Source organism: Dermacentor variabilis, chromosome 10 (genome assembly GCF_050947875.1).
Source record: "Dermacentor variabilis isolate Ectoservices chromosome 10, ASM5094787v1, whole genome shotgun sequence".
In the NCBI taxonomy this organism is placed as follows: Eukaryota; Metazoa; Arthropoda; class Arachnida; order Ixodida; family Ixodidae; genus Dermacentor; species Dermacentor variabilis.
Window position 1 is genome coordinate 82,977,835 of NC_134577.1, and position 24,210 is coordinate 83,002,044.

General features: G+C 46.9%; 1 protein-coding gene across 2 annotated transcripts in view; it reads right to left on the bottom strand.

Moving 5' to 3' along the window:
* LOC142559624 (uncharacterized) overlaps positions 1-23,356 on the bottom strand; it is a 47,416-nt gene extending 24,060 nt beyond the window's left edge. For both annotated transcript variants that reach the window (XM_075671199.1, XM_075671200.1), the window contains exons 1-6: positions 23,267-23,356; positions 17,090-17,480; positions 14,019-14,162; positions 11,779-12,007; positions 7,170-7,299; positions 2,700-2,954 (exon numbers count right to left, since the gene is read on the bottom strand). In XM_075671199.1, the coding sequence (XP_075527314.1) occupies positions 2,700-2,954; positions 7,170-7,299; positions 11,779-12,007; positions 14,019-14,162; positions 17,090-17,453 (1,122 nt within the window). In that variant the 5' untranslated portion in view covers positions 17,454-17,480; positions 23,267-23,356. The remainder of the gene's footprint in view (positions 1-2,699; positions 2,955-7,169; positions 7,300-11,778; positions 12,008-14,018; positions 14,163-17,089; positions 17,481-23,266) is intronic.
* Positions 23,357-24,210: the final 854 nt, after the last annotated feature.

The window sequence follows — 24,210 nt, forward strand, 5'->3', positions numbered from 1 at the left end:
CGTATTATGGGTTTTTATGCAAAGAAGCCTGCTGCGGGGCAGCTGGGTATAAATATAAGAATAACTGATTGGTAGATGTGGTAATAGGTGAATAATAGTAATAGTAATAATAATATTAATAATAATAATAATAATAATTAATAATTTATGGCGTCAAAAACGCACAAGTGACGTTGTCGTCACCGCATTAACGACGTAACAAAAAAGTAAAAAGAGAAACGAAAATAAAAACATCACGGAAACGCTGACGGCGACGGCAGAAATGCGCCTGGAGTGTCCATATAATTTCCATATAATTATATAATATTTAAGCCCGTATAATTGCTTTCGCAGTAAAATAGCGAGAAAAAGTTGGAGGATGCCTAAGCTTCGCCTTTAAGAGTGGTACGCGATAGCATTCAAAGATGCCCGACTGCTTCTCACGCTTCCCAGCAACTGCAGCTTGTAACCATTTGCTTTACCGTTAAGCACGAAGGCGAGCTTTCTGGTAGAAACGCGGCCTCCTGCGTGGACCAATCCCGGAGTTCTTGCACAGCCGCGCCAAGAACGTTACATCATATTCAGGTTTGTGTTATTGGTCCGCACTTATATTTCTGTCTGAGAAGACTTAACATAAGAGGCACGCGATTTCAGTGTTCTGTTTCATGACATTTGTTTGTGGGCTTTCATTCTCAAAATTTCAACTTTGCCAAAAAATGTACGACAAGGTGCGAGAAACAGTGATAGAATGGTGTCGCAATATAACCCACATATACGGCACGCCATACAGCAGGGCCTGACATATGCGTATAAGTAAATATATACGCGAACTTTCGCTCACGGTGGCGCCGGCGTCGGACGCCAACGCCGTAACACCGTATTTGGTTCCAACGTCAAATTTGCGCAACCGCCGACGCAAGCATCGGGCGGTCATCCGCAGTGTTGTCTGAACAGACCAATCAAACGCTCCCCTCGTTTATAGGATGTCACTTTTGTTTGCTCGAAAAACGAATAACATTGCCTACCCTGAGCGGCTCGTCTTATCTGGTCGGCTGAAAAGAGGCGGGGAGCACGCTCAAGTGGAGAGGGATTCAATGGGGCCGAACCACTGCACTGAAAATCGATAACCGGATGAAGAAGGTGGTGCCGGCGTCTGCGATTGGTCTGCGTTTCCTTGCTTATCTAGTGGTGTGTGGTCGAAAATTGCGGCGGCATGCAACGGGAGGTTAAGAATGCCGCTAAAAAGGATCCTCGGCAAAGAAAAGCTTGCTGAGCGAGGTCGTAAACGTGCCCAGAGCGCGCGAAAATGTTACACGACCATGCAAAAAGATTGTTATTATACGCAAATAAACTCATGCTCTCCGGCAGGTGCGAGTTTCCAGTGCCTAAGCGATCGGGGGCAGCCATCTTTTATTTCTTTAGGAACGGGGCAGCCTGCAGCTATTCAGAAAAATTTTCAGTTTTGTTCGGCATATTAACGCATCTTTAACGCGTACACGTCACTTTGACGCAGTGAGGTTTTGCGGTTTTATGACGTCGCGTGACTGGCAGGTGAAGTGGGTGCAGCCCGAAAACTTTTCACCAATAGCCGAGGGCTAATGGCGAAAAGTCGTCGAATCAGAACTAACTACTTTTCTTTTGTTCGGTCAAATCATGCATACGCAGCGTGTGCACGCCATATCGGATGGGGAACTATCGCGGTTTTCGTGACGTCGCTTGACAGTTGAAGTAGGGATGATCCAAAAGAAGTTTTTGACCGATCCCGGAGGGGTGATTGCAGAAATGGAATAGAAAAGGTTGGAATAGCTTTACGTTATAGCGCCCAATGTGGCATTGAAAGGGCCATGCAGCTTCCTGGCAACTTAACCGCCGTGGTTCCTCAGTGGCTATGGTGTTGGGCTGCTAAGCACGAGGTCGCGGGATCGAATCCCGGCCACGGCGGCCGCATTTAGATGGGGGCGAAATGCGAAACCACCCGTGTACTTAGATTTAGGTGCACGTTAAAGAACCCCATGTGGTCAAAATTTCTGGAGTCCTCCACTACGGCGTGCCTCATAATCAGAAAGTGGTTTTGGCACGTAAAGCCCCATAATCTAATCTACCTCGCAGCTCATCTTCCCACTGTTCGATACGCGGATTTCAGTTTTTTGGCACCGAAGAAGCGCTGGGTACACATGCACAGGCTAGGGAATACACGTAAGGAAAAGCAAAGTAACAGACGAGCGAAAGAATGCCTGCGCATTGGTAGGCAATTCTCGGAATTTCTGTAGCGTTCTTTTTTATGAACCACCTTGGTTGCGGGACGCTCATTGAAAACCACGTGCTGTTAGGCAAGAGGTTTGGGGCGTAATCAGTGGCGGAGCGCGCGCTCATTGACTTTTCGCTGATGCGAGACGCAGCACGAAAGTCAATTCGCTCCCTGCTGCTGCCGCGCTTCCTCCCTCCAGCGTTTTGACAGCGAGTTTCGGCGGTCATCGAGCGAGATGTGCTCGTGTTTTCTTACGCACGCGTGACACAGCGCTTGTTAATTTAGTTAGTGCGCATATCTTTACGAGTTATCTGCTATCCTACTTCGCATGGCTAGCTCTCGACTGATCTGCAATCGCTATCGATGCTTCGCCTTTCGGACGAAACTGCAACTTCTTTTAATTCCTCCACACTCCGAGATATGGGGGCGCGCCTGCCGCTCTCGGAGGCCACGTAAGAAACCATATGCTCACCCCCCCGACTCCGGTAGGCGACGCCACCTTAGGCGGCTCCGCTGCGGCCCCCTCGGGCTGCTGATCGGCGTTGACTTGGCCTTCGAGCACCGCGGCGGCCTGCTGTCCATCAGCCTGGGCTGCCGAGGTGGCCGCCATGCCATCACCTCCGGTTGTACCCATCGTGCCGGGATCGACCGACGTTGCTCCCGAGACGCCGCCCGAAACTAGACCGGGATTCGTCGCGTTCGACTGGTCTTCGACCCCCACCGACATCTGTTTAATATGGATCGACCAGCGGTTTCCTCAATACGGGCCAAGAGTGATCGATTCCGCAGTAATGCATTCTAATATTACAGTGGCTAATGATGCAATGCCTACTAATAATACAATACCTACCTTATGGCTTGACGCGTCTTATCGATGCACTTCATATTCAGCTAAAGACAACATAGCTGAGGGTTCACATTCTGTAAAGGGAATACAGTGCCCAATATGCAAGGAGCGAGGAAAGCGCAATATGTTGACTACATAACAAAGAACGTAAAGTACTAAACTGGGGGTATATCCCTGTGCAAGGACACATATAGGGAAGTCTTAACGATAGCAAAGATCACGTGAAATCCTGCGTGCCAGCAGTGTAATGTAACGTAGCTCCAACAATCAACACACACATGCAGTGGCATGTAGTTTCGCAGCATTTACCAAAATAGGTTAAAAAAGGGAGACAAACACCGACGACCAAAAAAATTTAGTCCGAGCATTAGACGTTTCCTGACTCTTATCTAAATACATGCAAACTGAAAAATCGTTTTTCTCAGCAACCACAGCACCAATTTTTATGAAGTTCGTTGCATTTAAAAGAAAACGCTAAAATCTATAGTGACTAGAGGAAGCCATATATTCATTTATATAGGCGATCAATGTATTCTACAAAAAAATATTTTAATGTTACAAAATGAAAATTATCTATCAAGTTTACAAATATAATTCAGTTACGTAAACGATATCGCATTTCTGTAAACTTAACCTAATACATCTAAAGCGCACAAACAAAACTGATTTATTGTGCAGTGCTCTGAAATATGCGACTAGTTTGGGAATGGGACTTTTGCAAAACTACGCGTTTTATGTTTTATGTTATAACTGTAAATTCCTTACTTCAACCTTGTGTGCCTTAGAAGCTATAAAAATTGCTGTTTATGGAACTGTGATATCCCTTTCTGGTGCAGAGTTCCAGATTTGTAAACTTCGTGCTTTAATGACTTTCCTAAGCTTACCAGCTTTGGGTAATTATGACATTGCAAGCTCTAGATAAAAATTCTGCTTGCTGGAGTCACTATTAAATATATTTCTCTCTCAAATCCAACAAATGTTATCCAAATCGGTGCAACAGTTGTTTAAAAAAACATTTCTGCGTTTTACATCCAGCCTGTCTGTCTGTATAGAACTCTATGAATAATCAATTGTTTAATAAAACTGTATGATTGATTTGGCGACTGCTTGATTAATTTGATTGATTGATTGATTGATTGATTGATTGAAACATGTATTCAAACAGGGAAATTAGACTCGGCCCGGAGCTAAACCTTCTGCAGTTTGTTTCACTATTATACTCGGGTCCCATGTGCAGGCACGCAGCAAGATTACCGTCGTCCCGGTTCAGCATGTATTAAAGCAACGCTTTCATTGAGCACCCCGTGTCCGGCCGAAAGGCTCATATGCAAGACAGCACCACCACCTTTACTACCCTTACAGGTATCCTGGCTGCTGGCTCTGTTTCCTACAGAATTACTCAGTGATAAAGCAAATGATACGTAAAATATCTGATCGAATCAAGTATACGTGGTCAAAAGCACAATTCCTTTAATAAAGCAAACCTTTTTATAGGCCTACTTTACTAGGCTTTGTGGTTTAGCACGTCTGCTTGTTCGGTCTTTACGTGGTGAAAAGTGCGGTTTGCTGTTGCACTGTCTCGAGGATCCGTCCGCTCTAGTCGGCGGATACACCCTGGATACAGTGTCACAACAAAGCGGGGCCAATCCCTGTGACAGTATAATACGTAGTCACGTGAGTCACGTGGCGGGGGTCGGCGCACCTTGCTGTCTTCAATGGCAGGCAGGTAATTGCTATATGGTGGAAACGCTGTGCACAGTGTGACCAACTGCAGGGCCATTTATTCCAGCGCTTCGCGAAAGCCTCGCTTCTCAGATTCGAACATGTGGGTTGGATCTGCATACTAATTTTGTTTTTCTAATTTCTATGTAGCCAAAGGTTCTATATATTGCCATTGCACTTAGCTATGTTTGCCTGGCGATAGCCAAAACCAGACGTTGGTTAAAACTACGCTGCGTTGTTCTTGCCTGTTGAGCGAGGCCATTGGAAGCGACCTTTCTTTCTGTTTTTACATCGATGTAAAAGCAGGGCGCCTAAAACAGCGTAAGAACGATCTCTCAGAGCTGCTGTTTTGCCCCCGTATAGACATAATCACACTATGCGCGGTATTTTGGAGGCAATGTCAAGAAACTCATTTCTCCAGTCTGTCCTCCGTCCTTATAGAATTGAACTGAATATTAGTTTACTTCCCGACAAGGTTACGCATTGCCCAATTATTGATTTTACCACGCCGCCACGGTAGCTCGTATATTGACTATGACATATAGGTCGTTGGCTGCAGCTGTGGCATTTCAACAAGAACGAAATGCAAAAACGCCCGTTTACTTAGAGTTGCGTGCACGTTGAAAAAGAATTGACTCGCCATCCCGGCCCTGTGAAAGTGGATGTCCAGCGAACCTGTTGAAAACCATCATTACAACTGCCGAGAGGGAGGGGGGGATATGAAATGCTTTGTGGCTTTGGAGTAATGGTACGTAGTACTATTTTAGAGTAATGGTAGTTATGACAATAATGACAATTTTGACGCCACACCGCTGCCCATAACGGTGGTGCAACTACACTGAAATCAGTTGCTAGGCTGGTTATTTTATATAAACGAAAGGATATAATGACGTCACTCCCCACGTCGCAAGCTGCCGTCGCCGCGGCAGCTTCCACAACATTAATCTTCACCGGCAAACACATGCGGGGAGCGCTACGTGCTTCGCATTGTTATCAGGAGTGCCTTAATTGTTCTTATGTGGTTTGCATCTTTCTTTAGATTGTTCTTCATGAAAACTTATGCTGTTTCTTAATGTTATATGCGTGATTCCAAAGAATGTGTGCACCGTTCGCTTCACTTTGCTTAGTACTGGTAGTCTGCGTTAAGGGGATAAGAGCCATTACATTTTTGCTTGTTAATGCGGGTATGAACCACTGATGGGTCTGAGCACTGCTCGTAGCCTGTGCCTTACGAGGGTATGAGCCATTGCTCTGTCCTGATGATTCTGCGCACTGGTCATAGCCTGTGCCTTACAAGGGTATGAGCCATTGCTCCGCCCTGTACTGCCACCGGCATCGTACCACCATTGTTTTCTGACGACGTTGCGCCACGAAGAAATCCCGGGATCCCAGCCATAGACAGCTTCGCTGTAAAAATGCAGGTGTTTAAAATCAATCCGTAGGCTCCCCACCGCCCTTCCCTGCGGCGTGCTTCAATATCATATCCTGGTTTTCGCACGTCAAGTACCATATATTTTTGACAATTTTTACCCCATTATGCATGTAAGTGTTCTCACTCTGATTTTTATGTTGCGAAGGCCGCTAAAACTGCATGACCCCCCCCCTTGCATGCTCCGCAATAAACCGTAGCTGGAGAGCATCTGATCGTGCCTTTCTTTCTGTCCTCTTCGTTCATTGTTCTCGCTTAGACCAGCCGTGAGTTGATAAAGACAGCCTCTCACAGATTCGCGTCGCCACCTAACAGAGCCAGGTACATGGGGTGAAACTGACAGCGATAGCAAGGTATTAGAATATTATAAGGACTAAGGTTCGTACATTTATAGGCATTGTAAATAACAATGAACACTCGCTTGATAATTAAACATGCGTAGTATACGACACGCACGCAAAAACGCACGTGAACAAAGTTCACTCAATGACCACGAGCACCCCAGACTGAGGGCTCCCTAACCTAGCGGCTCCTATTTATTAGCAATAAAGTTTTCATTCATTTCATTCACTCATGCGTGGACACAAAAGCTTGCGTCAAGTCCCTTGAAAATCTTGCGTGGTGAGGAGCGCCGGCAACGGGAAGTGCTCGCGCATCTGCCAAATCGAACGTTCCCTCCTGCACCACTTCCCCTTAGCAAATGGAGCGGGCCGCACGCCTCAAACTCAGCAGATCACGTGACCTCCAGCACGGCGCGTGGGAAGAGGAGCACCGCATCGAGGCGCCAGCCTTCGGACTCGCCGTCACGCTCTCCACGGCATCAGATCACGCGACCTACAACACTCAGAGCGTAGGCTCGCCGTCACATGGCCCGAGCCAGTGCCGTCGCGCCCGAGGTCAGCATCGGAAAGGGTCGAGCGCGCTTCGCGTGCAATGAAAAGCACCTTGGATGCATCCGGCTTCTCGGAGGCGTCTGCCTTGGTGCCCAGCTCTAATTCGGCCGCTGGCTGGGCATCCGCGTTCTCTGGCCGGTGTATCGATGGCACGGGGTCGCTCGGAGACATCCACGGAGGCCTGTGGAGGGCGGCGCAAGAGAACAGTGAGGAAAGAAGAAAGTGATAAAAAGAAAGTATTTCTCGTGCAGTTCCTAAATTTCTGTCACGTTACCTTAACTGCGCATGTGCCAGTGATGCTCACTGCCGAATTGTAACACAGGGGACCGCGCTCAGCCGAGCTGCAGTGAAGCTGCTTTTCCCCGTCACACACTTTTGATCTTCTTAGATTAATAAACGATTGATTGATTGATTGATTGATTGATTGATTGATTGATTGATTGATTGATTGATTGATTGATTGATTGATTGATTGATTTGCGGAAGGCCTTAGCAAGCGTTCAGTGAATAACGAAGTACTGACACATACTATTGAAGTTGCAGAAACTTTGCCACACGCTTGTCACGGTAAAAGGATGACACTTTGCAAGTGCGAAGGCTGGGATGCTTATAAGATACTTTAATTTGACAGTTAAACTTAAGTAAGGTATGTGACCGGGCTATAGTCGGTGTTCCGTCTTGTTAAACAGTGCGAAACGAGACAAGGAACGGCAAAAAAAAAAAAAGTGGGACGAAAACAAGTGCTGACTTCCAACTTTGGAAGTCGCCGTGTAACGTGCATTTGGTCCGCGATACAAAACCATAGGCGGTCAAAGTTATTCCGGAGTCCCCCACTATACAGCGTGCCTCATAATAAAATCGTGGTTATGGCGTCCCCCCTTTTTCCTTATTTTCTATTTCTTTTTGTCGTCCTTTGTCTCGTTTGGATGATGACAAAGTAAGGAACATCATGTTACTTGAACTTGTACGTTGGTCTCAAAATACCCGACCTGGTGTCACTGATAATATCGTGACGCCACGACACAGATAAAAGTCTGCTGACGTCGCGAAGCGATAAGGTTAGTCACAACGGCATTGTTCACAAAACAATGAACGATAGCGATGCGTGCTTTTCCTTTGGCTGCGCTAAAGTGCAGCAGCCGCAGCGATATCAGGAACGGACCTAGCCAGTGTATCACAAGGTCATGGCTGTAGTGTTATAGAACGTTTCTTGAACGCTGCAGTCATGACCTATCGACCTATTGGATAGCGAAACCAAAGCTGGCTCGTAGAAACCAGTACTCATTTTTTTTTCAGCATGCGCTGACGTTTACGAATATTCCTTTAGCGACTATGGACCTTCATTTACCATAAAATATGACCAGACGAAAATATCATGTCGGTACTCTTTAAAGGCTCTCAACAATGATGCTCATCTCGGTGGTGTTTATGGTGGGCGTGCTGGCGGTGTAGCCAAGCCTGTTTGCATCGGGCGATCACATAAGCGGATCAGGCCAGAAAGGAATCGCTTGTTTTTATAGTTGGTTAAAACTAAAGGACAAAAAGTAAAACATTGTTTATTCAGTGTTTGTAACCTCGTTCACTTCCCGTGAGCCTGAAACCGTAGACGGACAGAGATGGTGAGTTTCGTTGTCCCCGTTTTTTTTTTTTTTTTTTTGCTGTTTTTCTGTGTACTACGCGCTGTGAACATACCAATGAGCCTGCAACTGCTTCCGTGTTCCCTGAGCCTGTTCCCTTTTCTTCTGTTCGTTGTTCCGTCCCCTGTTCCTTCTGTTTCTTTTTTCTGGGTACGCGTTTTGATGCTATTAACAAGCGTAAAACACTTTCGAATAATGAGTGAGGTAAACCCCGTTTATTTCTCGTCAGCTGTACACTGCCTCTTAAAGAAAATCACTTCTTTATCGGAGAGCCCCCCGGAATGGTAATTACCAAAACAGCTATCGCCGTCCTTTTTAAGCTGCTGTGCCCGTGCGATTTCTCTTCCCGGTTAATCTCGCCGCTTTGATAAAGCACCACACTCTAAAAAAAAATGTTCACCCTTCAGTTGGGGTCTATCTTGCGCTGCTCGCACGTGACCACATGCTGTGTCGTGACGTCACGATACAGTATCTTCTTTGGAAACGAAACCAAAACTGGCTGTAGGAAAGTTTGTATAATAAGTTATTTACGGCGCTCTCAGCCTTCTCACCATCTTTTCTAAGGTTTAGCTGTCTAGGATCTTCATTCAACGCAAAAAAAAAATGGTCGAAAATATCACATCAGTACACCCTTAACGCAGCACACCTAGTACTTTCAGGTAACGCATTTACCTGCATAACACAGCGCTCTTGTCAGCAATCCACACACAAAAAAAAAAAGGTAGGTGACTGTATGGTTTGGAGACGACAATCCGCAAGTCTGTAAACCTATTTCGGGGAATAACTTTAGCGTTTGCAAATTCAGAAATGCGACCGCATTGTTTGCAATAAAAAGATAGGTAGCGAGATGTTAGTTTTCTTTTTTTATTTATTGTAGTAGTGTTCCTTCAGTCTTTAGTTCCTTACTTCTGATCTGGTAGCACTGAGCGCACTTCAATGTCGCCCGAAGATAAGTGGTAGCCCAGCGCATGCATCGCAATTATCAGAAGCGTCTTTGTTATGATTTTTCGTGGGACAGGAGCCTCGACTTCGGCAGCTATAGAACATTTTTTTTTTTTTTGCTTCTGATAAAGATAATTCGTGAGTAGCAAACTATAACGGTCAAAAGCGTGGACGTTTGGGCGAGTTGGTATGTCATGACTGTTTTAGGCTTGTAGCGGCAGCTCAGAAAGAGCACAAAAGGAAGGAGGTAGGGGTAATCAAAGGGTAATCACTCTGTTTTCCGTTCCCTTTAATTACCCCCACCTCCTTCCTTTGCTACTCTTTCCGAGCTGCGCTACAAGCCTAAAATAGTCACGTTATAACGGGGCATAAACCATGGAGCACGTTGCGCTTAGAATGTCATAGTATCCATATATGACGCTGTGGTCGGTCCTTGGTGTTCGCGCTGAATTTTGCACCTGAAAATACTACGTACCACCCAGACCCAACTTAAGTTTCGTTCGAAAATTGAGAGACGGTTGGAAGGTTGGTTTCGCACATAAAGTAGAAACACACGTTGAGGCGACATTAGGTTCACTTTTATTTGGAATGTGACAACGTATAAAAGCATTCACATTAATTTAGAAAGCTTTAAGAAAATAGCTTCTGTGACACCATCCAAGGGGCGGCTCATACCATCGTCGTCCACCTCGGGTGATCGTCGTCTACCTCGGAAGCAGATAGTTTGTCTCGTGACTATACCCACAGTCGAAGACAACATCGATATTTTTTTCTTGAAGAACCACCATATAACTGTGCCAAGTGTTATATTGAACGATAGGGTCGATAACTTGTGACCTTGTGATTAAAATTTAGCGAAAGTAACGTAGCGGAAAACGCAAGAGACTAACTTTTTACCATAAAAGAATGCTGTAGGATTTTATAAAAAAATTCCCTAATTAATGCGTAAGCAATGTTTGGCTCAACTGTTACTTCGATTTTGCTTCCTTGCTTTCCTAGCTAATGCATGTCCACTCGTCTTTACCCGGCGCCAAAGAAATTAGGTTCGTGTACTTAACGGTGTAGAGATGAGTTCCCAGATGCGTGCATCGCCCCTTAAAAGCGATCGTATCAACTGAGCCGAAACGCCCCCATAATCACCTTAGCCACAACTGGTCTCTCCTCTTTCTTTATTTTTCTTCCTTTTTTACGACCTTGACGCGGTGATGGTGACGTCATCATTTTTGAAGCGCCACGATTTATTTATTATTAATATTGAACTATTATCACATATGCCAATAAGTTATTTTTATACTGAGCTCCCCCACAGCGGGCTTCTTTGCGCACATACACTTAATGCGGAAAAGTAACCTTTCAAAGCGGCCTGACAAGAAGGGTTTTCTCTCGGATCAATATTTGTTTTTCAATTGCTCCTTATCGCTTATAAAGCTACCGATCATCTACATTAACACTATTATATTGACTTAATTGCTTCGAAAATTACGCACTTTTGTGCAGCTACAAGGCATCACACTTTTAGCGTGACATGCAGATTTTGCTGGGGTACTCGCCAAAGAAGGTTTACGCATTAAAATGTCACCGGGTACAGTGCCGTCCTAAAAAGGATGACGGTATCAACGTACAGCTATCAGTAAACGTCGGATAAAATATGCTGTCAAGTACTCTATATATACATAGCGTGAAGGATAGACGTCAAAATAGGGGGAGAAAATCGGAGAAGGTCCTGACATCGCTCACCGCGAAGCCTCCTGTGACCGGCGCCTCCAACGTACAGGTCAACTCCTCCCCTCTAACCTGCCGCTTTTCCCTCGCATCCCAACATGCCTCCGCGCTTCACGCCGCGCCGAAAAAGGTGACGCCAGAGAGAGAGGGAGAGTGAGAGAGTAACCAGCGGTCTTATAGTAGCCGTAGCTAATGCTAGCGCAACCCCGTAAACGAAGAAAACTGCGAAGCATTCAAATGCCACTTGACTTCATCGCACACTTTTTTTTTTGCAACCACACTTCTTCCTCCGTGAACCTATATAGCCGACTGGTACGCGCGAGCATCAGCGGCGGAGGCACACCGCGAGGCGACCGTACCTGGCCATGAGGAGGGAGCCGGCCAGGGCGTTGAGCGATATGGCGCCGGTAACGAGCAACGCGCCGTCCAGTCCGTACTCGCTCACGAGCAGCCCGAGCACCAAGGGGTACGCGATGGCCGACAGCGAGAAGGCCGCCCGGTAGATGGACAGGGCCTTGCGACGCTCCGCCTCGAAGTGGAGGTGAATGACCGTCTCGTTGACCACCATCGACACGGCGGCGCCAAGGCCTGCGACGACATGAACAAGGCACACACGTCGTGTGCGACCGTGCAAACGGGCACGCATACGGATAGAATTCCGATTCCGTCAAGTGCCCCTCTGATCGCCGCAGCCGGTCACGAAGCACATTCAACGAGTTCGATGTGGAAACCAATCGTAAATTTAAATTAACTTTAAATTAACTTATTATTAACCGAGGATCTGGTTGCAGTCTGTAACTTTGGGATCCTCGTCTGTATATATTGTCTTTTACCCATTTAGTGTTTCTAAAGAGTAATAAACTGAAACTGAAACTGATCCGTTTAAATTCGGGATGCTTAAGAATATGGCGATCGAAATTACTTGAAGCAGCAGATGCGATGATGCTTGAGCGATTTCCTCGCAATTTTTTTTTATCCTTGTGATATAGATATAATATGGTCAGATGAAGCGATTGAACACGTAAAATTGACTTTTGTTCGATTTGCTTTTTAACAAAACGCTATGTTATGCATTGAAGCACAAGAGCAACTGGAACGCCCACGTACTTCGTCCCACCATTGTGGGCAAATATAATGTCGAAACTGGTGTCATCGTGGAAACTCGCCGGCTAGATATCGCATTGCACTGCAGTTGAAATCGATTTAACGAAGTGATGACCACCCTCGAATTATTTCGCTATATCGGGAAGTTTGTAAAATCGAGAAAGGACAAATTCTTCGTTCCTTCGAAATTAAAATTGTAACCTAGCGACACGCAAAGGCTACCGCGGCATTGTGTTTGCCACTAACCCAGCAATCTGTCGCATTAACCATGAAATAACGAAAGCAACCACCACTGCCCCTACCGAAGCAATGTTAAGTCGGCTGTTTCGTGCATGGGCGCGGCGGGCAGCCTCGTCAAAATAAAGCTAGGGATGTGAATATGGCGCCTAGAGGTTTTAACGTGATAGATTTAGAGCACACGCTCGCAGAAGACCCCGCTTGTGTCAAAATTAGGAAAAAAAAACGCCACTTTTTTCACTCCTCTTTTTTCACGTCCGTGTCGTTTTTTGTTGCGCAATATCAATTAAGTAATGGATCACCAACTTGCCCGGAATGCCGCTCTCACTACTTTCAGGAAAAACTTCGTTAAATCGAGTTCGACCAAGCTTGTTTCGTTAATTCCGGTTGATGGTCACATTGAACCCTATGCGTACCTGCCGGGGAATGTAAGCTTCTTCGTTAGATGAACTTCGTAATATCGGGTTTCGTTAGATTGAGTTTTAACTGTGTGTGCTACGTGTTTAATTAAGTCAATTGGTGAATTTTATTAATTAGTTGAATATGTGTTTCAATTGCGCGTGCTAGTAATGCCCGCCTCTTCGAATAATCCAGCTCAAGGAAAGAATTATGCCCATCTGCAACAGGCCAATTAAAAAAAAAACTTCCGTGGAACTTAAAAATATTTACCCTGTATATTTAACAATATCAATCTGTCACCCTCCGTGGTATAGTAGCTCCGTGCATGGCTAAGGAGCGCTGCGCTGCTGTGCACAAGGTCGCGGGCTCGATCCCACAACGTTCGTGTACGGCGAATTGGGGGGGCACGATTAAAAAAAAACTCAGGAAGTCAAATTTAACCCGAAACCCTCCTCTACGGTGTCAGTCATAATTAACCCACTGTGCTGCTTCTGAGGACGCTAAACGCACCGTACACCTCTGTATATAAACACTTAAGTGTGAACAGTTTACCCCTGAATTTAAGGCCATTATTTAGCGTGGCCCTAGGCGTATCACAATTTGCGACTGAACGGGAGGCATTAGGATAGATTTAGCATAGTGCTTCGACCACCTTTGTGGAATTTTGCAAGCGGTTTGCGGCTCGCTACAAGCATGTCTGCAGAGAGGCTTCTAGCCAGATGAGCTTCGCGGGATACTCTTTGCCCACGAAATACTATCCACAAAGTATTCTTTTCAAAACCGGCTCGCAACCAGTTTCGTTCAGCGCGCTCGATCCTGAAAACCGTTGCCGCGATGTACAAAGCCTGCCGAGACGTACCGCAGCAGAGTCCTATCACCGGCACCAGAAGGGCAAGGCTGCCGAGGGCGAAGCACACTATTTGGCCCACGCCGACCAACAGGGCGCCTCCGATGGACAGAACCTTCAGCGGCATGGTCCGGCACTGAACGGTCACAACGGGCGCTGCGAATGTATGGGGGTGAGACATGGACTATAGGCACGGCGGCCACCAACTACAAGCTATTTTGCTCAAATGAACGTGATTCACCCTGGTTGAGCTGGAAGTATAACATTACTACATATAAGATATGAAGAACTGAGCTTTCCAAAAGGACCGTTTCTCCATCTAAGAGGTCGGTAGACGGGTGCTTACACAGCTTTCGCCTGCATTGGTCGCCTGCATGTCCCTGTAATTTCGCTCACATCCTAATATCTGTGCCTGGCCAAAACCCCACAATCACCAAACAAAGGAGCGCAGCCGCATTCAGGAAATTGAGCAGACAGATGAACTTCTCGGTAATTTTAGGGCGGAGCTCTTAGCCGGCCGTTTCAGCGTTGAGCGTTGGTGTCTTTCGGCGTAACCGAGCGAACGTGCACAACGATGAAAGAGTAAACGCAGAGGGTAGTGGGAGATGAAAGACGGCGAGAGCGAAGCAATCGCGAGGAAAAAGCGTAGGAGGAGGGTGCAGCGGAAGCATGAGGAGGTAAGAAAAAGCAGGAGAGTACGATGAAAGGCCCCGGTGAGGAGGAAAGTGGAGTGCCACACGAGACGCGCGTGCTCCACGGCGGCGACCAATCGTGCGGCGAGCGCGCCCACCGTTACCATATATGGAAACGAAACGATGGCGTGGGCTTCGGACCCACTGCGCATGCTTAACGTCGCCTGTGTCGCCGCCGCAAGAGAATCCACTCCGCAGGAGCCAGGCGTTCCCGTGTTAACGCTTTCTTTCTGAACAATCAGCGACGCAGCTGGTGGAAATGCTTCGTAGCCGCCGCTGCTGCTAAACGAGCTGCTCGAGCCGAGGCTCAGCGCCTACGCCGAGAGGACACTGAATTTCAGAATCAATTTCCTTGCCACGATATATTGCGAAGTCAAAACACCTAAACAGCTGCGCTTAAAATTCGCATCAGGAAGTGTCGTAATCGTCGGTGAATTTTTTTGTTTTTACATTTGAACTACGCTCTCTTGGGCGATTGTTAAGACACCTTCCTGTCTGCCTTGTATGTACTCAACACCACAGGACAGCGGCAACTCGCACACCACTTCTCCTTCGCAATACACTATAGGATTTCGATGTATCTTGGGACACCCAACCGCACATTTTCGCCACTGGTTTGTCAACCGACACACTCTGCTAAGCAAGACAGCGTGCCATCCTGTGAAGATAAGGTACACCTGTTACCTTTCATTTGTATTGCGTCTGTTCATTTTCTGTATCCCGAGTGCTATTTTCTGCACGAGATTGCTCCAGCCAACCCTCTGCTACAGAAACATGCAAAGACTTCGGAAACCCTGCTGTAGGCAACCGTTCCAATTGATTCTTCAAGCTTGTGCAAATACTGTGATGGCACGAATTTTCTAAAGCATTTCCAAGGCATAGGTTAGCCATGCTCCTTTTAACAAGTTTGGATAAGCGGAGTTGTGCGGTAGAAATGGCTTATGAGCTGTAAGTTTATATATCCAACAGGTGTGCTGGCCCGATGGTCCGATAACTCAAGCTGGATAACCAAAAACCGCAGTGCTCCTTTGGCGGGCTTGGATTGAGGGCTTCCGCGAAAATTTTAAAATTTATCCACTGTAAAAGTTGCTTCCAGATTAAAAAGAACTAAATGTTCATCGACGTATCTGAACACTTTAAAAAGGCTGAAATAAATCAATGCACCTGGCAAGCTTCTGTTATGACGGGCTAAGTACAGGCGCCAAATACAAGCCATGTAGACACCATGCTTCTGAATAAACGCAGCATCATTCCATTCTGCATATGCCGGGTTAAGATAAAGGCGAAGCAAAGCTAAAAGGCCTGGAAGGATAACTCAGATGTTTTCTGAAAGTCAACTGCACCTAAATTACAATTCCCTCTACCACGCAAATTACTATTTTATGATGAGGCAAGGCGCAATACAAGTCCTAGATATCAAAAGGAAACGCAGAAAACCTTGTCAGTACTTTATTTCAAGAAAACTACAACTGTCGTTGACCTTTCGCCAAAAACAGGTCGTCAGTGTTCAGAACTCTTTAGTTTTAGAGCGTAGCTCTCAGGTAACCGTTCCTACGGCGAACGTCGGCGTAACCGAGCGAACGAGAAGAGCTAAAGATGAAAGAGCGAAACCAAAGCGCAGCGGGGGATGAAAGACGCGATGAGGAAAGCGGAGTAGGAGGGTGTGGCGAAAGGGTGAGAAGTGTAGTGCGGTGACGATGCCTACTAGATGGCGTCAGAGAAGCGCGCGTTGTCTGGGAAGTCTGTTGACGGCAGCTGCTGTGAATCGTACCCACGCGTCACACACGCGCTGCCTCTCGCGATCTCCAGATTAGCGAGGCAGTCGCGCCAACCGTCGCTCCGTTTGCAACGTGCCGCACGAGACAGATTGTCCGCGCCAGCCAACATGCCGCGAAATGAAAGCACAGAGAGCTGTGCTCAAATTTCGCATTAGGGAGTATGGAGTACGGAGTATTTCTTGCAAGAAGGGTGCAATCGCAGCGGGCGTCTCCCTTTTGTCCTTGTCCGCTGGCGCTAAAGATGTTATCGAAGTTAGGGTATCAACGTACAGCTCTGTTACTTTTATTTTCATAGCAGTAGCAAGAAACAAATGATGCAGCCAACCATCGCTTTGTCTCGTCTCAGATGATCTGGAATTCAGGCTAGTTGGTTATTCATGAGCGTCGAGTAACAGCGCGTAAAGAACTCACAGTGAGGACGGAAGTATAAGCGAGATTTCGTCGTTATTCAGATCACTAGTTTCTATCGACGCTCCTGGCCCCAACATTTACTTGGTAATATCGTTACGCCCGGAGGGACGACACCGAGACGGGAAAGCCTCTCGATTTCCACTAGACCGATGGCGCCGCATGATTGTACGACATCGATCAACGCTAAGTGATCAGAGCTTACACAGCGTGTATGCCAGGCTGTAGATGAAGGCGTTCATCCAGGCGACTGCGCCTTTGGAGGTGATGGCGTACGCGTCGCCCACAGCGAGGAACATCACCGGCATGGCGCGACGCAGCAGGGAACAGCAGAAGACGTTCCACGCCGCTCCGACCGCCACCTTCCAGCTGTGGCAGCCGTCCGGCACGAGCTCCTCTCTCAGCTGCTGCGGCTGTTCGCCTGGCTGCGGTGGCGCCTGTTCACCCGGCTGCACCTGGACCTCTTCAGCTGGCTGCGGCTGTTGTCCATCTGGCTGTGGTTGATTTACGTCGAGTTCCGGCGGTGATATGGACTGCGGAAGGCCCGGTGGTGGTAGTGTTTGATCCATGCACCTCCGACGACTCTACGAGTTTATCTGCAAAGGCAAGTCGTGAAGTTGCCATGTCTTTACATTGGGGCAAGCGCTTTCGGGCTAACTTTTTTTATTGCGATAGTAATTATATGGACCCTCCAGGCGCATTTCTGCCGTTGCCGTCGCCGTGAGGTTCCGCATGAGCGAAAGCGTGTGAGGGTGAGCAGGTGAACGCGGTTCAACCTCGCGTGCGTGAGCGAGGAACGCGGCCCGGATGCGTGCCCTCTCCTGTAGCGTGCGAGGCAGGGGGGTCAGGCCATGGAGGAGGGACGTTCTTCTCCGGCGGCTGCTACGGTGCATCGATGTCCTCCTCACCCGCCGCTCCGTACAGAGTGGAGACAACCACAGCGTCTACTACGGTGTTGGCGACGCGAATCGCGGACGCCGTAGTAGACGCTTTGGGGGACACCGTAGGGACGGGTTGCCGGCGTTCGTGTGTCTCGAAAGCGGTCTGCGACGTGGCTAAAGTGAGCGGCCACGTGGACCTCATTTTCGAAGCGATCTGCGATGGTTGCAGAGTGCACTTTATGCCAGTAGCTTCGTAGGCGCTGTGCATTCGACGTTTCGTACGCGGTGAAGCGACACGTGCACGAAGGTCAATTGACTCCCGGCTGCTGCCGCAACTCCTAACTCCAGAGTTTTCACAGACAGTTTCCGCTGTCATCGAGCGATGTGTGTTCGTGTTTTCCTGTGCGCGCGTGACACCGTACTGGCTAATTTAGGTAAAACACGTTGTTTGGCTAGTCGGTTTGAATCCGTGATAGAATTGTAAGCGCGACTGAACAAGGTCGTAGAAAGAAGGAGAAAGACAAAGACAGCGCTGCCTCCGTGTGTCTGTTTCTTTCTACGTCCTCGCTGAGTCACGCCTACATATTCCATCATTGTTGATTTATAAAGTAAGCGAATGTTTGCAAGTTTATACGGCCGATAAAACTACTATTCTTACTTCGCACAGCTATCCACTAATTTGTTATCGCAATGGTTGCTACGCCGTTTCGGCGGAACTGCGACTGTTTCTTAAAGCGGGGCTTTCTTAGCGAACGCCACCGAATTTGTTGATCGTGGCGGCGGTTTTCTTGTCGAATTGCTCGACGCAGGACAGCACACAATTATTATCGAGTCGGCGTATACGCAAAGCAATCTGTACTGCCCCTACAGATGTGCCGGCGACTGGCTTCGTTCGTTGCGGATTTACGCAGTGAAGCAACAAGCGCTACCTAAACATCCTCGCTGATATAAATAGGTGCCTACAAACGCGCCATTCCTTTCTTTATAAACCGAATTTACCCGCCGTGGTTGCTCAGTGGCTATGGTGTTGGGCTGCTGAGCACGAGGTCGCGGGATCGAATACCGGCCACGGCGGCCGCATTTCGACGGGGGCGAAAACACCCGTGTACTCAGATTTAGGTGCACGTTAAAGAACCCCAGGTGGTCAAAATTTCCGGAGTCCTCCACTACGGCGTGCCTCATAAACAGGCAGTGGTTCTTGCACATAAAACCCCATAATTTATTTTTTACAAACTGAATTCATTTCTCTACTCATCCGATTCTTTGATGGGAAGACCGTTTAGCGTCAATCGCAAGAGTATTTCAGTCCTTTCAATACCAACTTGCTCTTTAAGACCCACGTACTTTGGCGCGAGAGCTGAGTTGAATCTGAAGGCTTAGATGCTGCGGATCGCCTTCGTCAACCAAAGTACACTGCGCGTCTTTTACCAGAACACGCTGTTTCACCTTGTCGCTTCACCCACACATTTGCTTAAGACCGTCTCGCACAGTGCGTGCGGTCTGCATTATTATTAACGGGACAGCGTTAAGGAGCTCGTGTCGCAGAAAAGCCGGTGTCGTCGGCGTCGGTGCCGGCGTCGGCGGCGTTGGCCGTGAGCGATAAACCCCGCCAGGCACTTTATGAATAAAATACAACTTGCAAGATGGGCTGGGTGGGAATCGAACCAGGGTCTCCGGAGTGTGAGACGGAGACAACCACTCAGCCACGAGTTCGATGCTTCAAAGCGGTACAAAATTGCCTCTAGTGAATGCGGTATTGCCTTATAAACGAGCCGTAGAGAGTTATACTTCGGTGTATATCAGTAATTATGAACATGTGACTTACAGAAGTCGCAGTTACACGCGTAGCGAAGTGCGTTTCCGCTACATTTCTTCTGCGCTTTCCGCACACGCAGAGCCATCTTGCGGCAAGCACATAAGACCCCTCCTCTCAATGTACGGCGCTGCCCCGACAGGTGGCGCGCCACGCGCGCATTGGGGCTGTGCGGGGACCGGTGCGAGGCGTGTCGCGGCCCGGACTCCCTCTGTCCTGACGACGCTTCGCCTTGCTCCCTCACGGGTTGCAGAATCAAGCGTCCTTCCTTTCTTTAGATCACTATCTGTCTATCTCTCTGCCCGTGCCGATCACGACGTTTGGCTGGCGTGCATCGTTTCCCCCTCCGAGACACCGAGTTCTTTCGTTCGTTCCGCTTGCTCAGGCGCACGTTTCGTTTCCGCGCCGAACGCTGCGTTGCTCGACGCTCACCGCGTCCGATGCGAGGCGCCTCGTAAGTGATCGCTGCGCCGTAGCCCATTGTCTTACACCCCTTGGCGGGTCGACGGGAAAGTTTTCGCGTTTCACTCTTAAGAGGAAGCTTTAGCTCGAGTGCTCCTATCTAAATACATGTAAAAGGAGAATTCGTTTTTCTCGGCAACCACTGCACCAAATTCGACGAGGTTTGTTGCATTTAAAAGACAAACTTAAAATCTAGTGACTGTTGGTTTCGAATTTATGAGTTAAATCGTTAATTTTTTATTAAAAATTGGCAAAAATCGAAAATTTTCAGAAAACGAAACTATCAAGTTTACGACTCCGTAACTTAACCACTAAAAATGATAATACAATTCTGTGAACTGCATCTAATAGTACATTTAAAGCGTACAAAATTGATATGTTACACATGAATATAAAAAGAATTAATCCTAGTGAAATACAACTTTTGCAAAACCGTTGTAACCAACGTAACAAATTCACGTAAGATGTAAAATGACATATTGAATTTGTCCGCTTTGAATGATCTAATGGATGCCGTTTACAGAACCGCGATATCAGTTCTTGATGCAGAGCTATGAATTTGTAAACTTGGTGCTTCTATTTTTTTCAAACGGTCAAATATTTGAAAATCGTTTTTAAAAAATTCAAGCCCTAAATCGAAATTCCGCTTCCAACAGTCACTAGAATTTAACTTTCTCTTTCAAATGCAACAAATTTCATCAAAATCTGTCCAGAGGTTCTCTCATAAAAACGTTTTTGCGTTTTACATGTATTTGAATAGGCCGCGTCGGAGTTGGGCCCGAGCTAAAGCTTCCTCTTAAGAGGAAGCTTTAGCTCGGGCCCAACTCCGACGCGGCCTATTCAAATACATGTAAAACGCAAAAACGTTTTTATGAGATAACCCCTGGACCGATTTTGATGAAATTTGTCGCATTTGAAAGAGAAAGTTAAATTCTAGTGACTGTTGGAAGCGGAATTTCTATTTAGGGCTTGAATTTTCTTAAAACGATTTTCAAATATTTGACCGTTTGAAAAAAATAGAAGCACGAAGTTTATAAATTCATAGCTCTGCATCAAGAACCGATATCGCGGTTCTGCAAACGGCATCCATTAGATCATTCAAAGCGGACAAATTCAATATGTCATTTTACATCTTACGTGAATTTGTTACGTTGGTTACAACGGTTTTGCAAAAGTTGTATTTCTCTGTGATTAAATTTTTTTATATTCATGTGTAACATATCAATTTTGTCCGCTTTAGATGTACTATTATGTGCAATTCCCAGAATTGTATTATCATTTTTAGTGGTTAAGTTACGGAGTTGTAAACTTGATAGTTTCGTTTTTTGAAAATTTTCGATTTTTGCCAATTCTTAATAAAAAATTGACGATCTAACTCAAAAATTCAAAACCAACAGTCACTAGATTTTAAGTTTGTCTTTTAAATGCAACAAACCTCGTCAAATTTGGTGCAGTGGTTGCCGAGAAAAACGAATTCTCCTTTTACATGTATTTAGATAGGAGCACTCGAGCTAAAGCTTCCTCTTAAAGGCGAAGCTTAAGCGTCCTCCAATTTTTGCGATAGCAGTTAGAGACTCAACGCACATTCCCACCGTCAGCCTCATCGTGATGTTTCGTAAGCAAACGATGCCTTTCGGAGAAACTGGCGTTTTAAATGCGTAATCCTTTCTATGCCTACTCAACGAGGGAACCCGACCATCCGTCAGTCACGTTAAAACGATTGCTTTCAAGATAGGGCCCGCAGCAGCGAGCGAATTGACCTTCCTGGCGCCTCTCGTTTCAACGCCAACGAATCGGCGAGCACACAGCGCACACGAAGCTATCAGCAGTAGGCACACTCACTCCCCATCGCAGATCGCTTTTAAGGTTGCGTCCGCGCGGCCGAGTACGATTGATCACGGTCCAGAGTGGTTCGCCGCGGATAGATAATGCGCAAACTAGCGATAACGGCCCATAATTATTGCAACGTCAATAGCGCACGTGGCGCCGCCACCTGCAGTAGTTTGCTTGCGTAATCAATTCACTTTGCGCTATTTCGTGTCGCCGCAGCGCTGTCGGTTATACTGGTCGGATCAAGTTTCATAACATTGATAATGACACCGGGCTGCGTGGAGATGAGCAAGTGGCACAATGCTTACGCATACTTACACAGCTCCAAGAGGAGTTCCTGCTGGAATTTTCTTTACATTCTTTTTTGTCGATGGGAAACAACTAATGCATGAACTGCGCCTAAACTCACGAAGTGCTGATGGAACCATCAAGTCACTGCACGTTACATGCGGGTGTCTCCATATAGCACACTCTGCACTATAGGGATGCATGCGAATAGTAATCTTCACTGCCGAATCCAATACTTAACGAATAGTGCCAGAGGCGAATCGAATCGAATAATTTTCGAATACATTTCGAACACTTTATAAATAATGAACAGCCGTTTTCGCCATTTCCATAAAAGGATCTTCTCACCCTACAGTATATTCTAAATGCGAACAAGTTTCCATCATCATATTGCAAAGTTATGAAGCGTTCTTTATTGAAAGCACAAATAAACGGCGCAATAGAAAAGGATGAACAGCTTAATAATCGCACACTCGGCGACTCCTTAGATAATGCAATGACTGGTTTAGCCGGAAAGCTTTACTCCCTGAGGGACGTAGCGAGCTCCACTAGGGAACCTTTATGGTTTGAAATGTATCGCACTATTACTCTAATTGTTGTTCGCTCCCTGTTGGGGACTTGAAGTATTCGAAAACTTTGAAAAACTGTGAAGTTGAAATTATTCGTGCCTACGATTTGAAGAATATATATAGCTTATTGCGCAACGGCTCAAGGTACAATCTGACAAAAAGTTGAAAAATAAAAATAGCCAGTACAGAATAAACTTTAGTTGGAAGTCAGAGAGTGTAGTGGAGGGGGGGGGGGGGGGGCGTCCCCTTGACCCTTTCCGTACCGCGCCCATTGGGCATCGTTATCTCGCTATCGATGGTTTGAAACGCCGCTTTCGAGACCTTCCGCGCCGCTCAAGGACACACTGCGCTATCGGACATGAAAGAGAACTGTTTTTTTTTTTCAAGCAGTTCGCTTTTTCCCTGCCAGGCGTTAATTTTTGAACGCACTGCGATGTTTCGCGATCGTCGAAGCAGAAAGCAAAAATGGCAGTCTTCGAGAGCGCCGCTGAAAAAAAAACGCGAATCGAGGAGCATTGTTGCAAGCTCAAGATGCTTACCGCGCCGATGAACTGCAGCCGTTCCTGCGAAAGCCTGTTCTTCTTCTGGTGACGCCTGAACGCGCGCGGAGAACGAAGCACGCGCTACGCCGATGCTTAGTCGCTCTTCTTCCTTGTCTTCCCCGCCTGAAAAACGCGGCACGTGACTAGCATCTTGTAAAACACAGAGATAATAAACTTTTATTCCGAGTAAGCGCAGTGCCCGCCCTGGGTGTGAAAGAGCAGCAGATATTTAATATTTTCATTTTTTCCTCCAGGGCGGAGGCATGCAGTAACACTCAGAAGGCCACAGACTAACTCCTACGTCCACGGGATCGTAAAAATCTAAAAAAAAAAAAATTGGCTACTAAACAGAGAACAGCAATGAGATACCAAACTAAGTTCAATAGACGCACACAGAACTGCCGGTTGTAAATGTAGTTGCGCGACGTAAAATGAAGTTCCGGGGGTTCACGCGCCAAAAAAAAGAAAGAGAAAGAAACATCTCGTTACGAGGCACACCGCTATGGGATTGGATTGTAAAACTTTATTTGTCCAACAGATGTAGGGAAGGCTTTAAGTCTTCCCACCTAGACGACGGCCAGGAGTCCTTGGACCCTAGCGGCGATTTCGGCCAGTTGGACGGTCTTCAGTTGAATCTCCGGATCGGAGCTGAGTAATAAGGTCTCCCATTGTTCGAAGGACTTTATTCTTCCCTCAGAGGGAGCCTGTGGGCATTCCCACAGAATGTGATTAAGATTAGCCCTGGCTTTACATAGCTTACACTGGCTGGAGTACTGACCCGGGTAGTAGAGGCTGCACGACACCGGGCTTGGAAACGAGTTGGTTTGCAGGCGACGCCAAGTGGAGGCCTGGCTCTTGTTTAAGGATGCATCAGCCGGAGGATATTTAACCCGCGCTAGTCTGTAGTGTTGTGTGATTTCTCTGTAGCACACTAAGCGGTC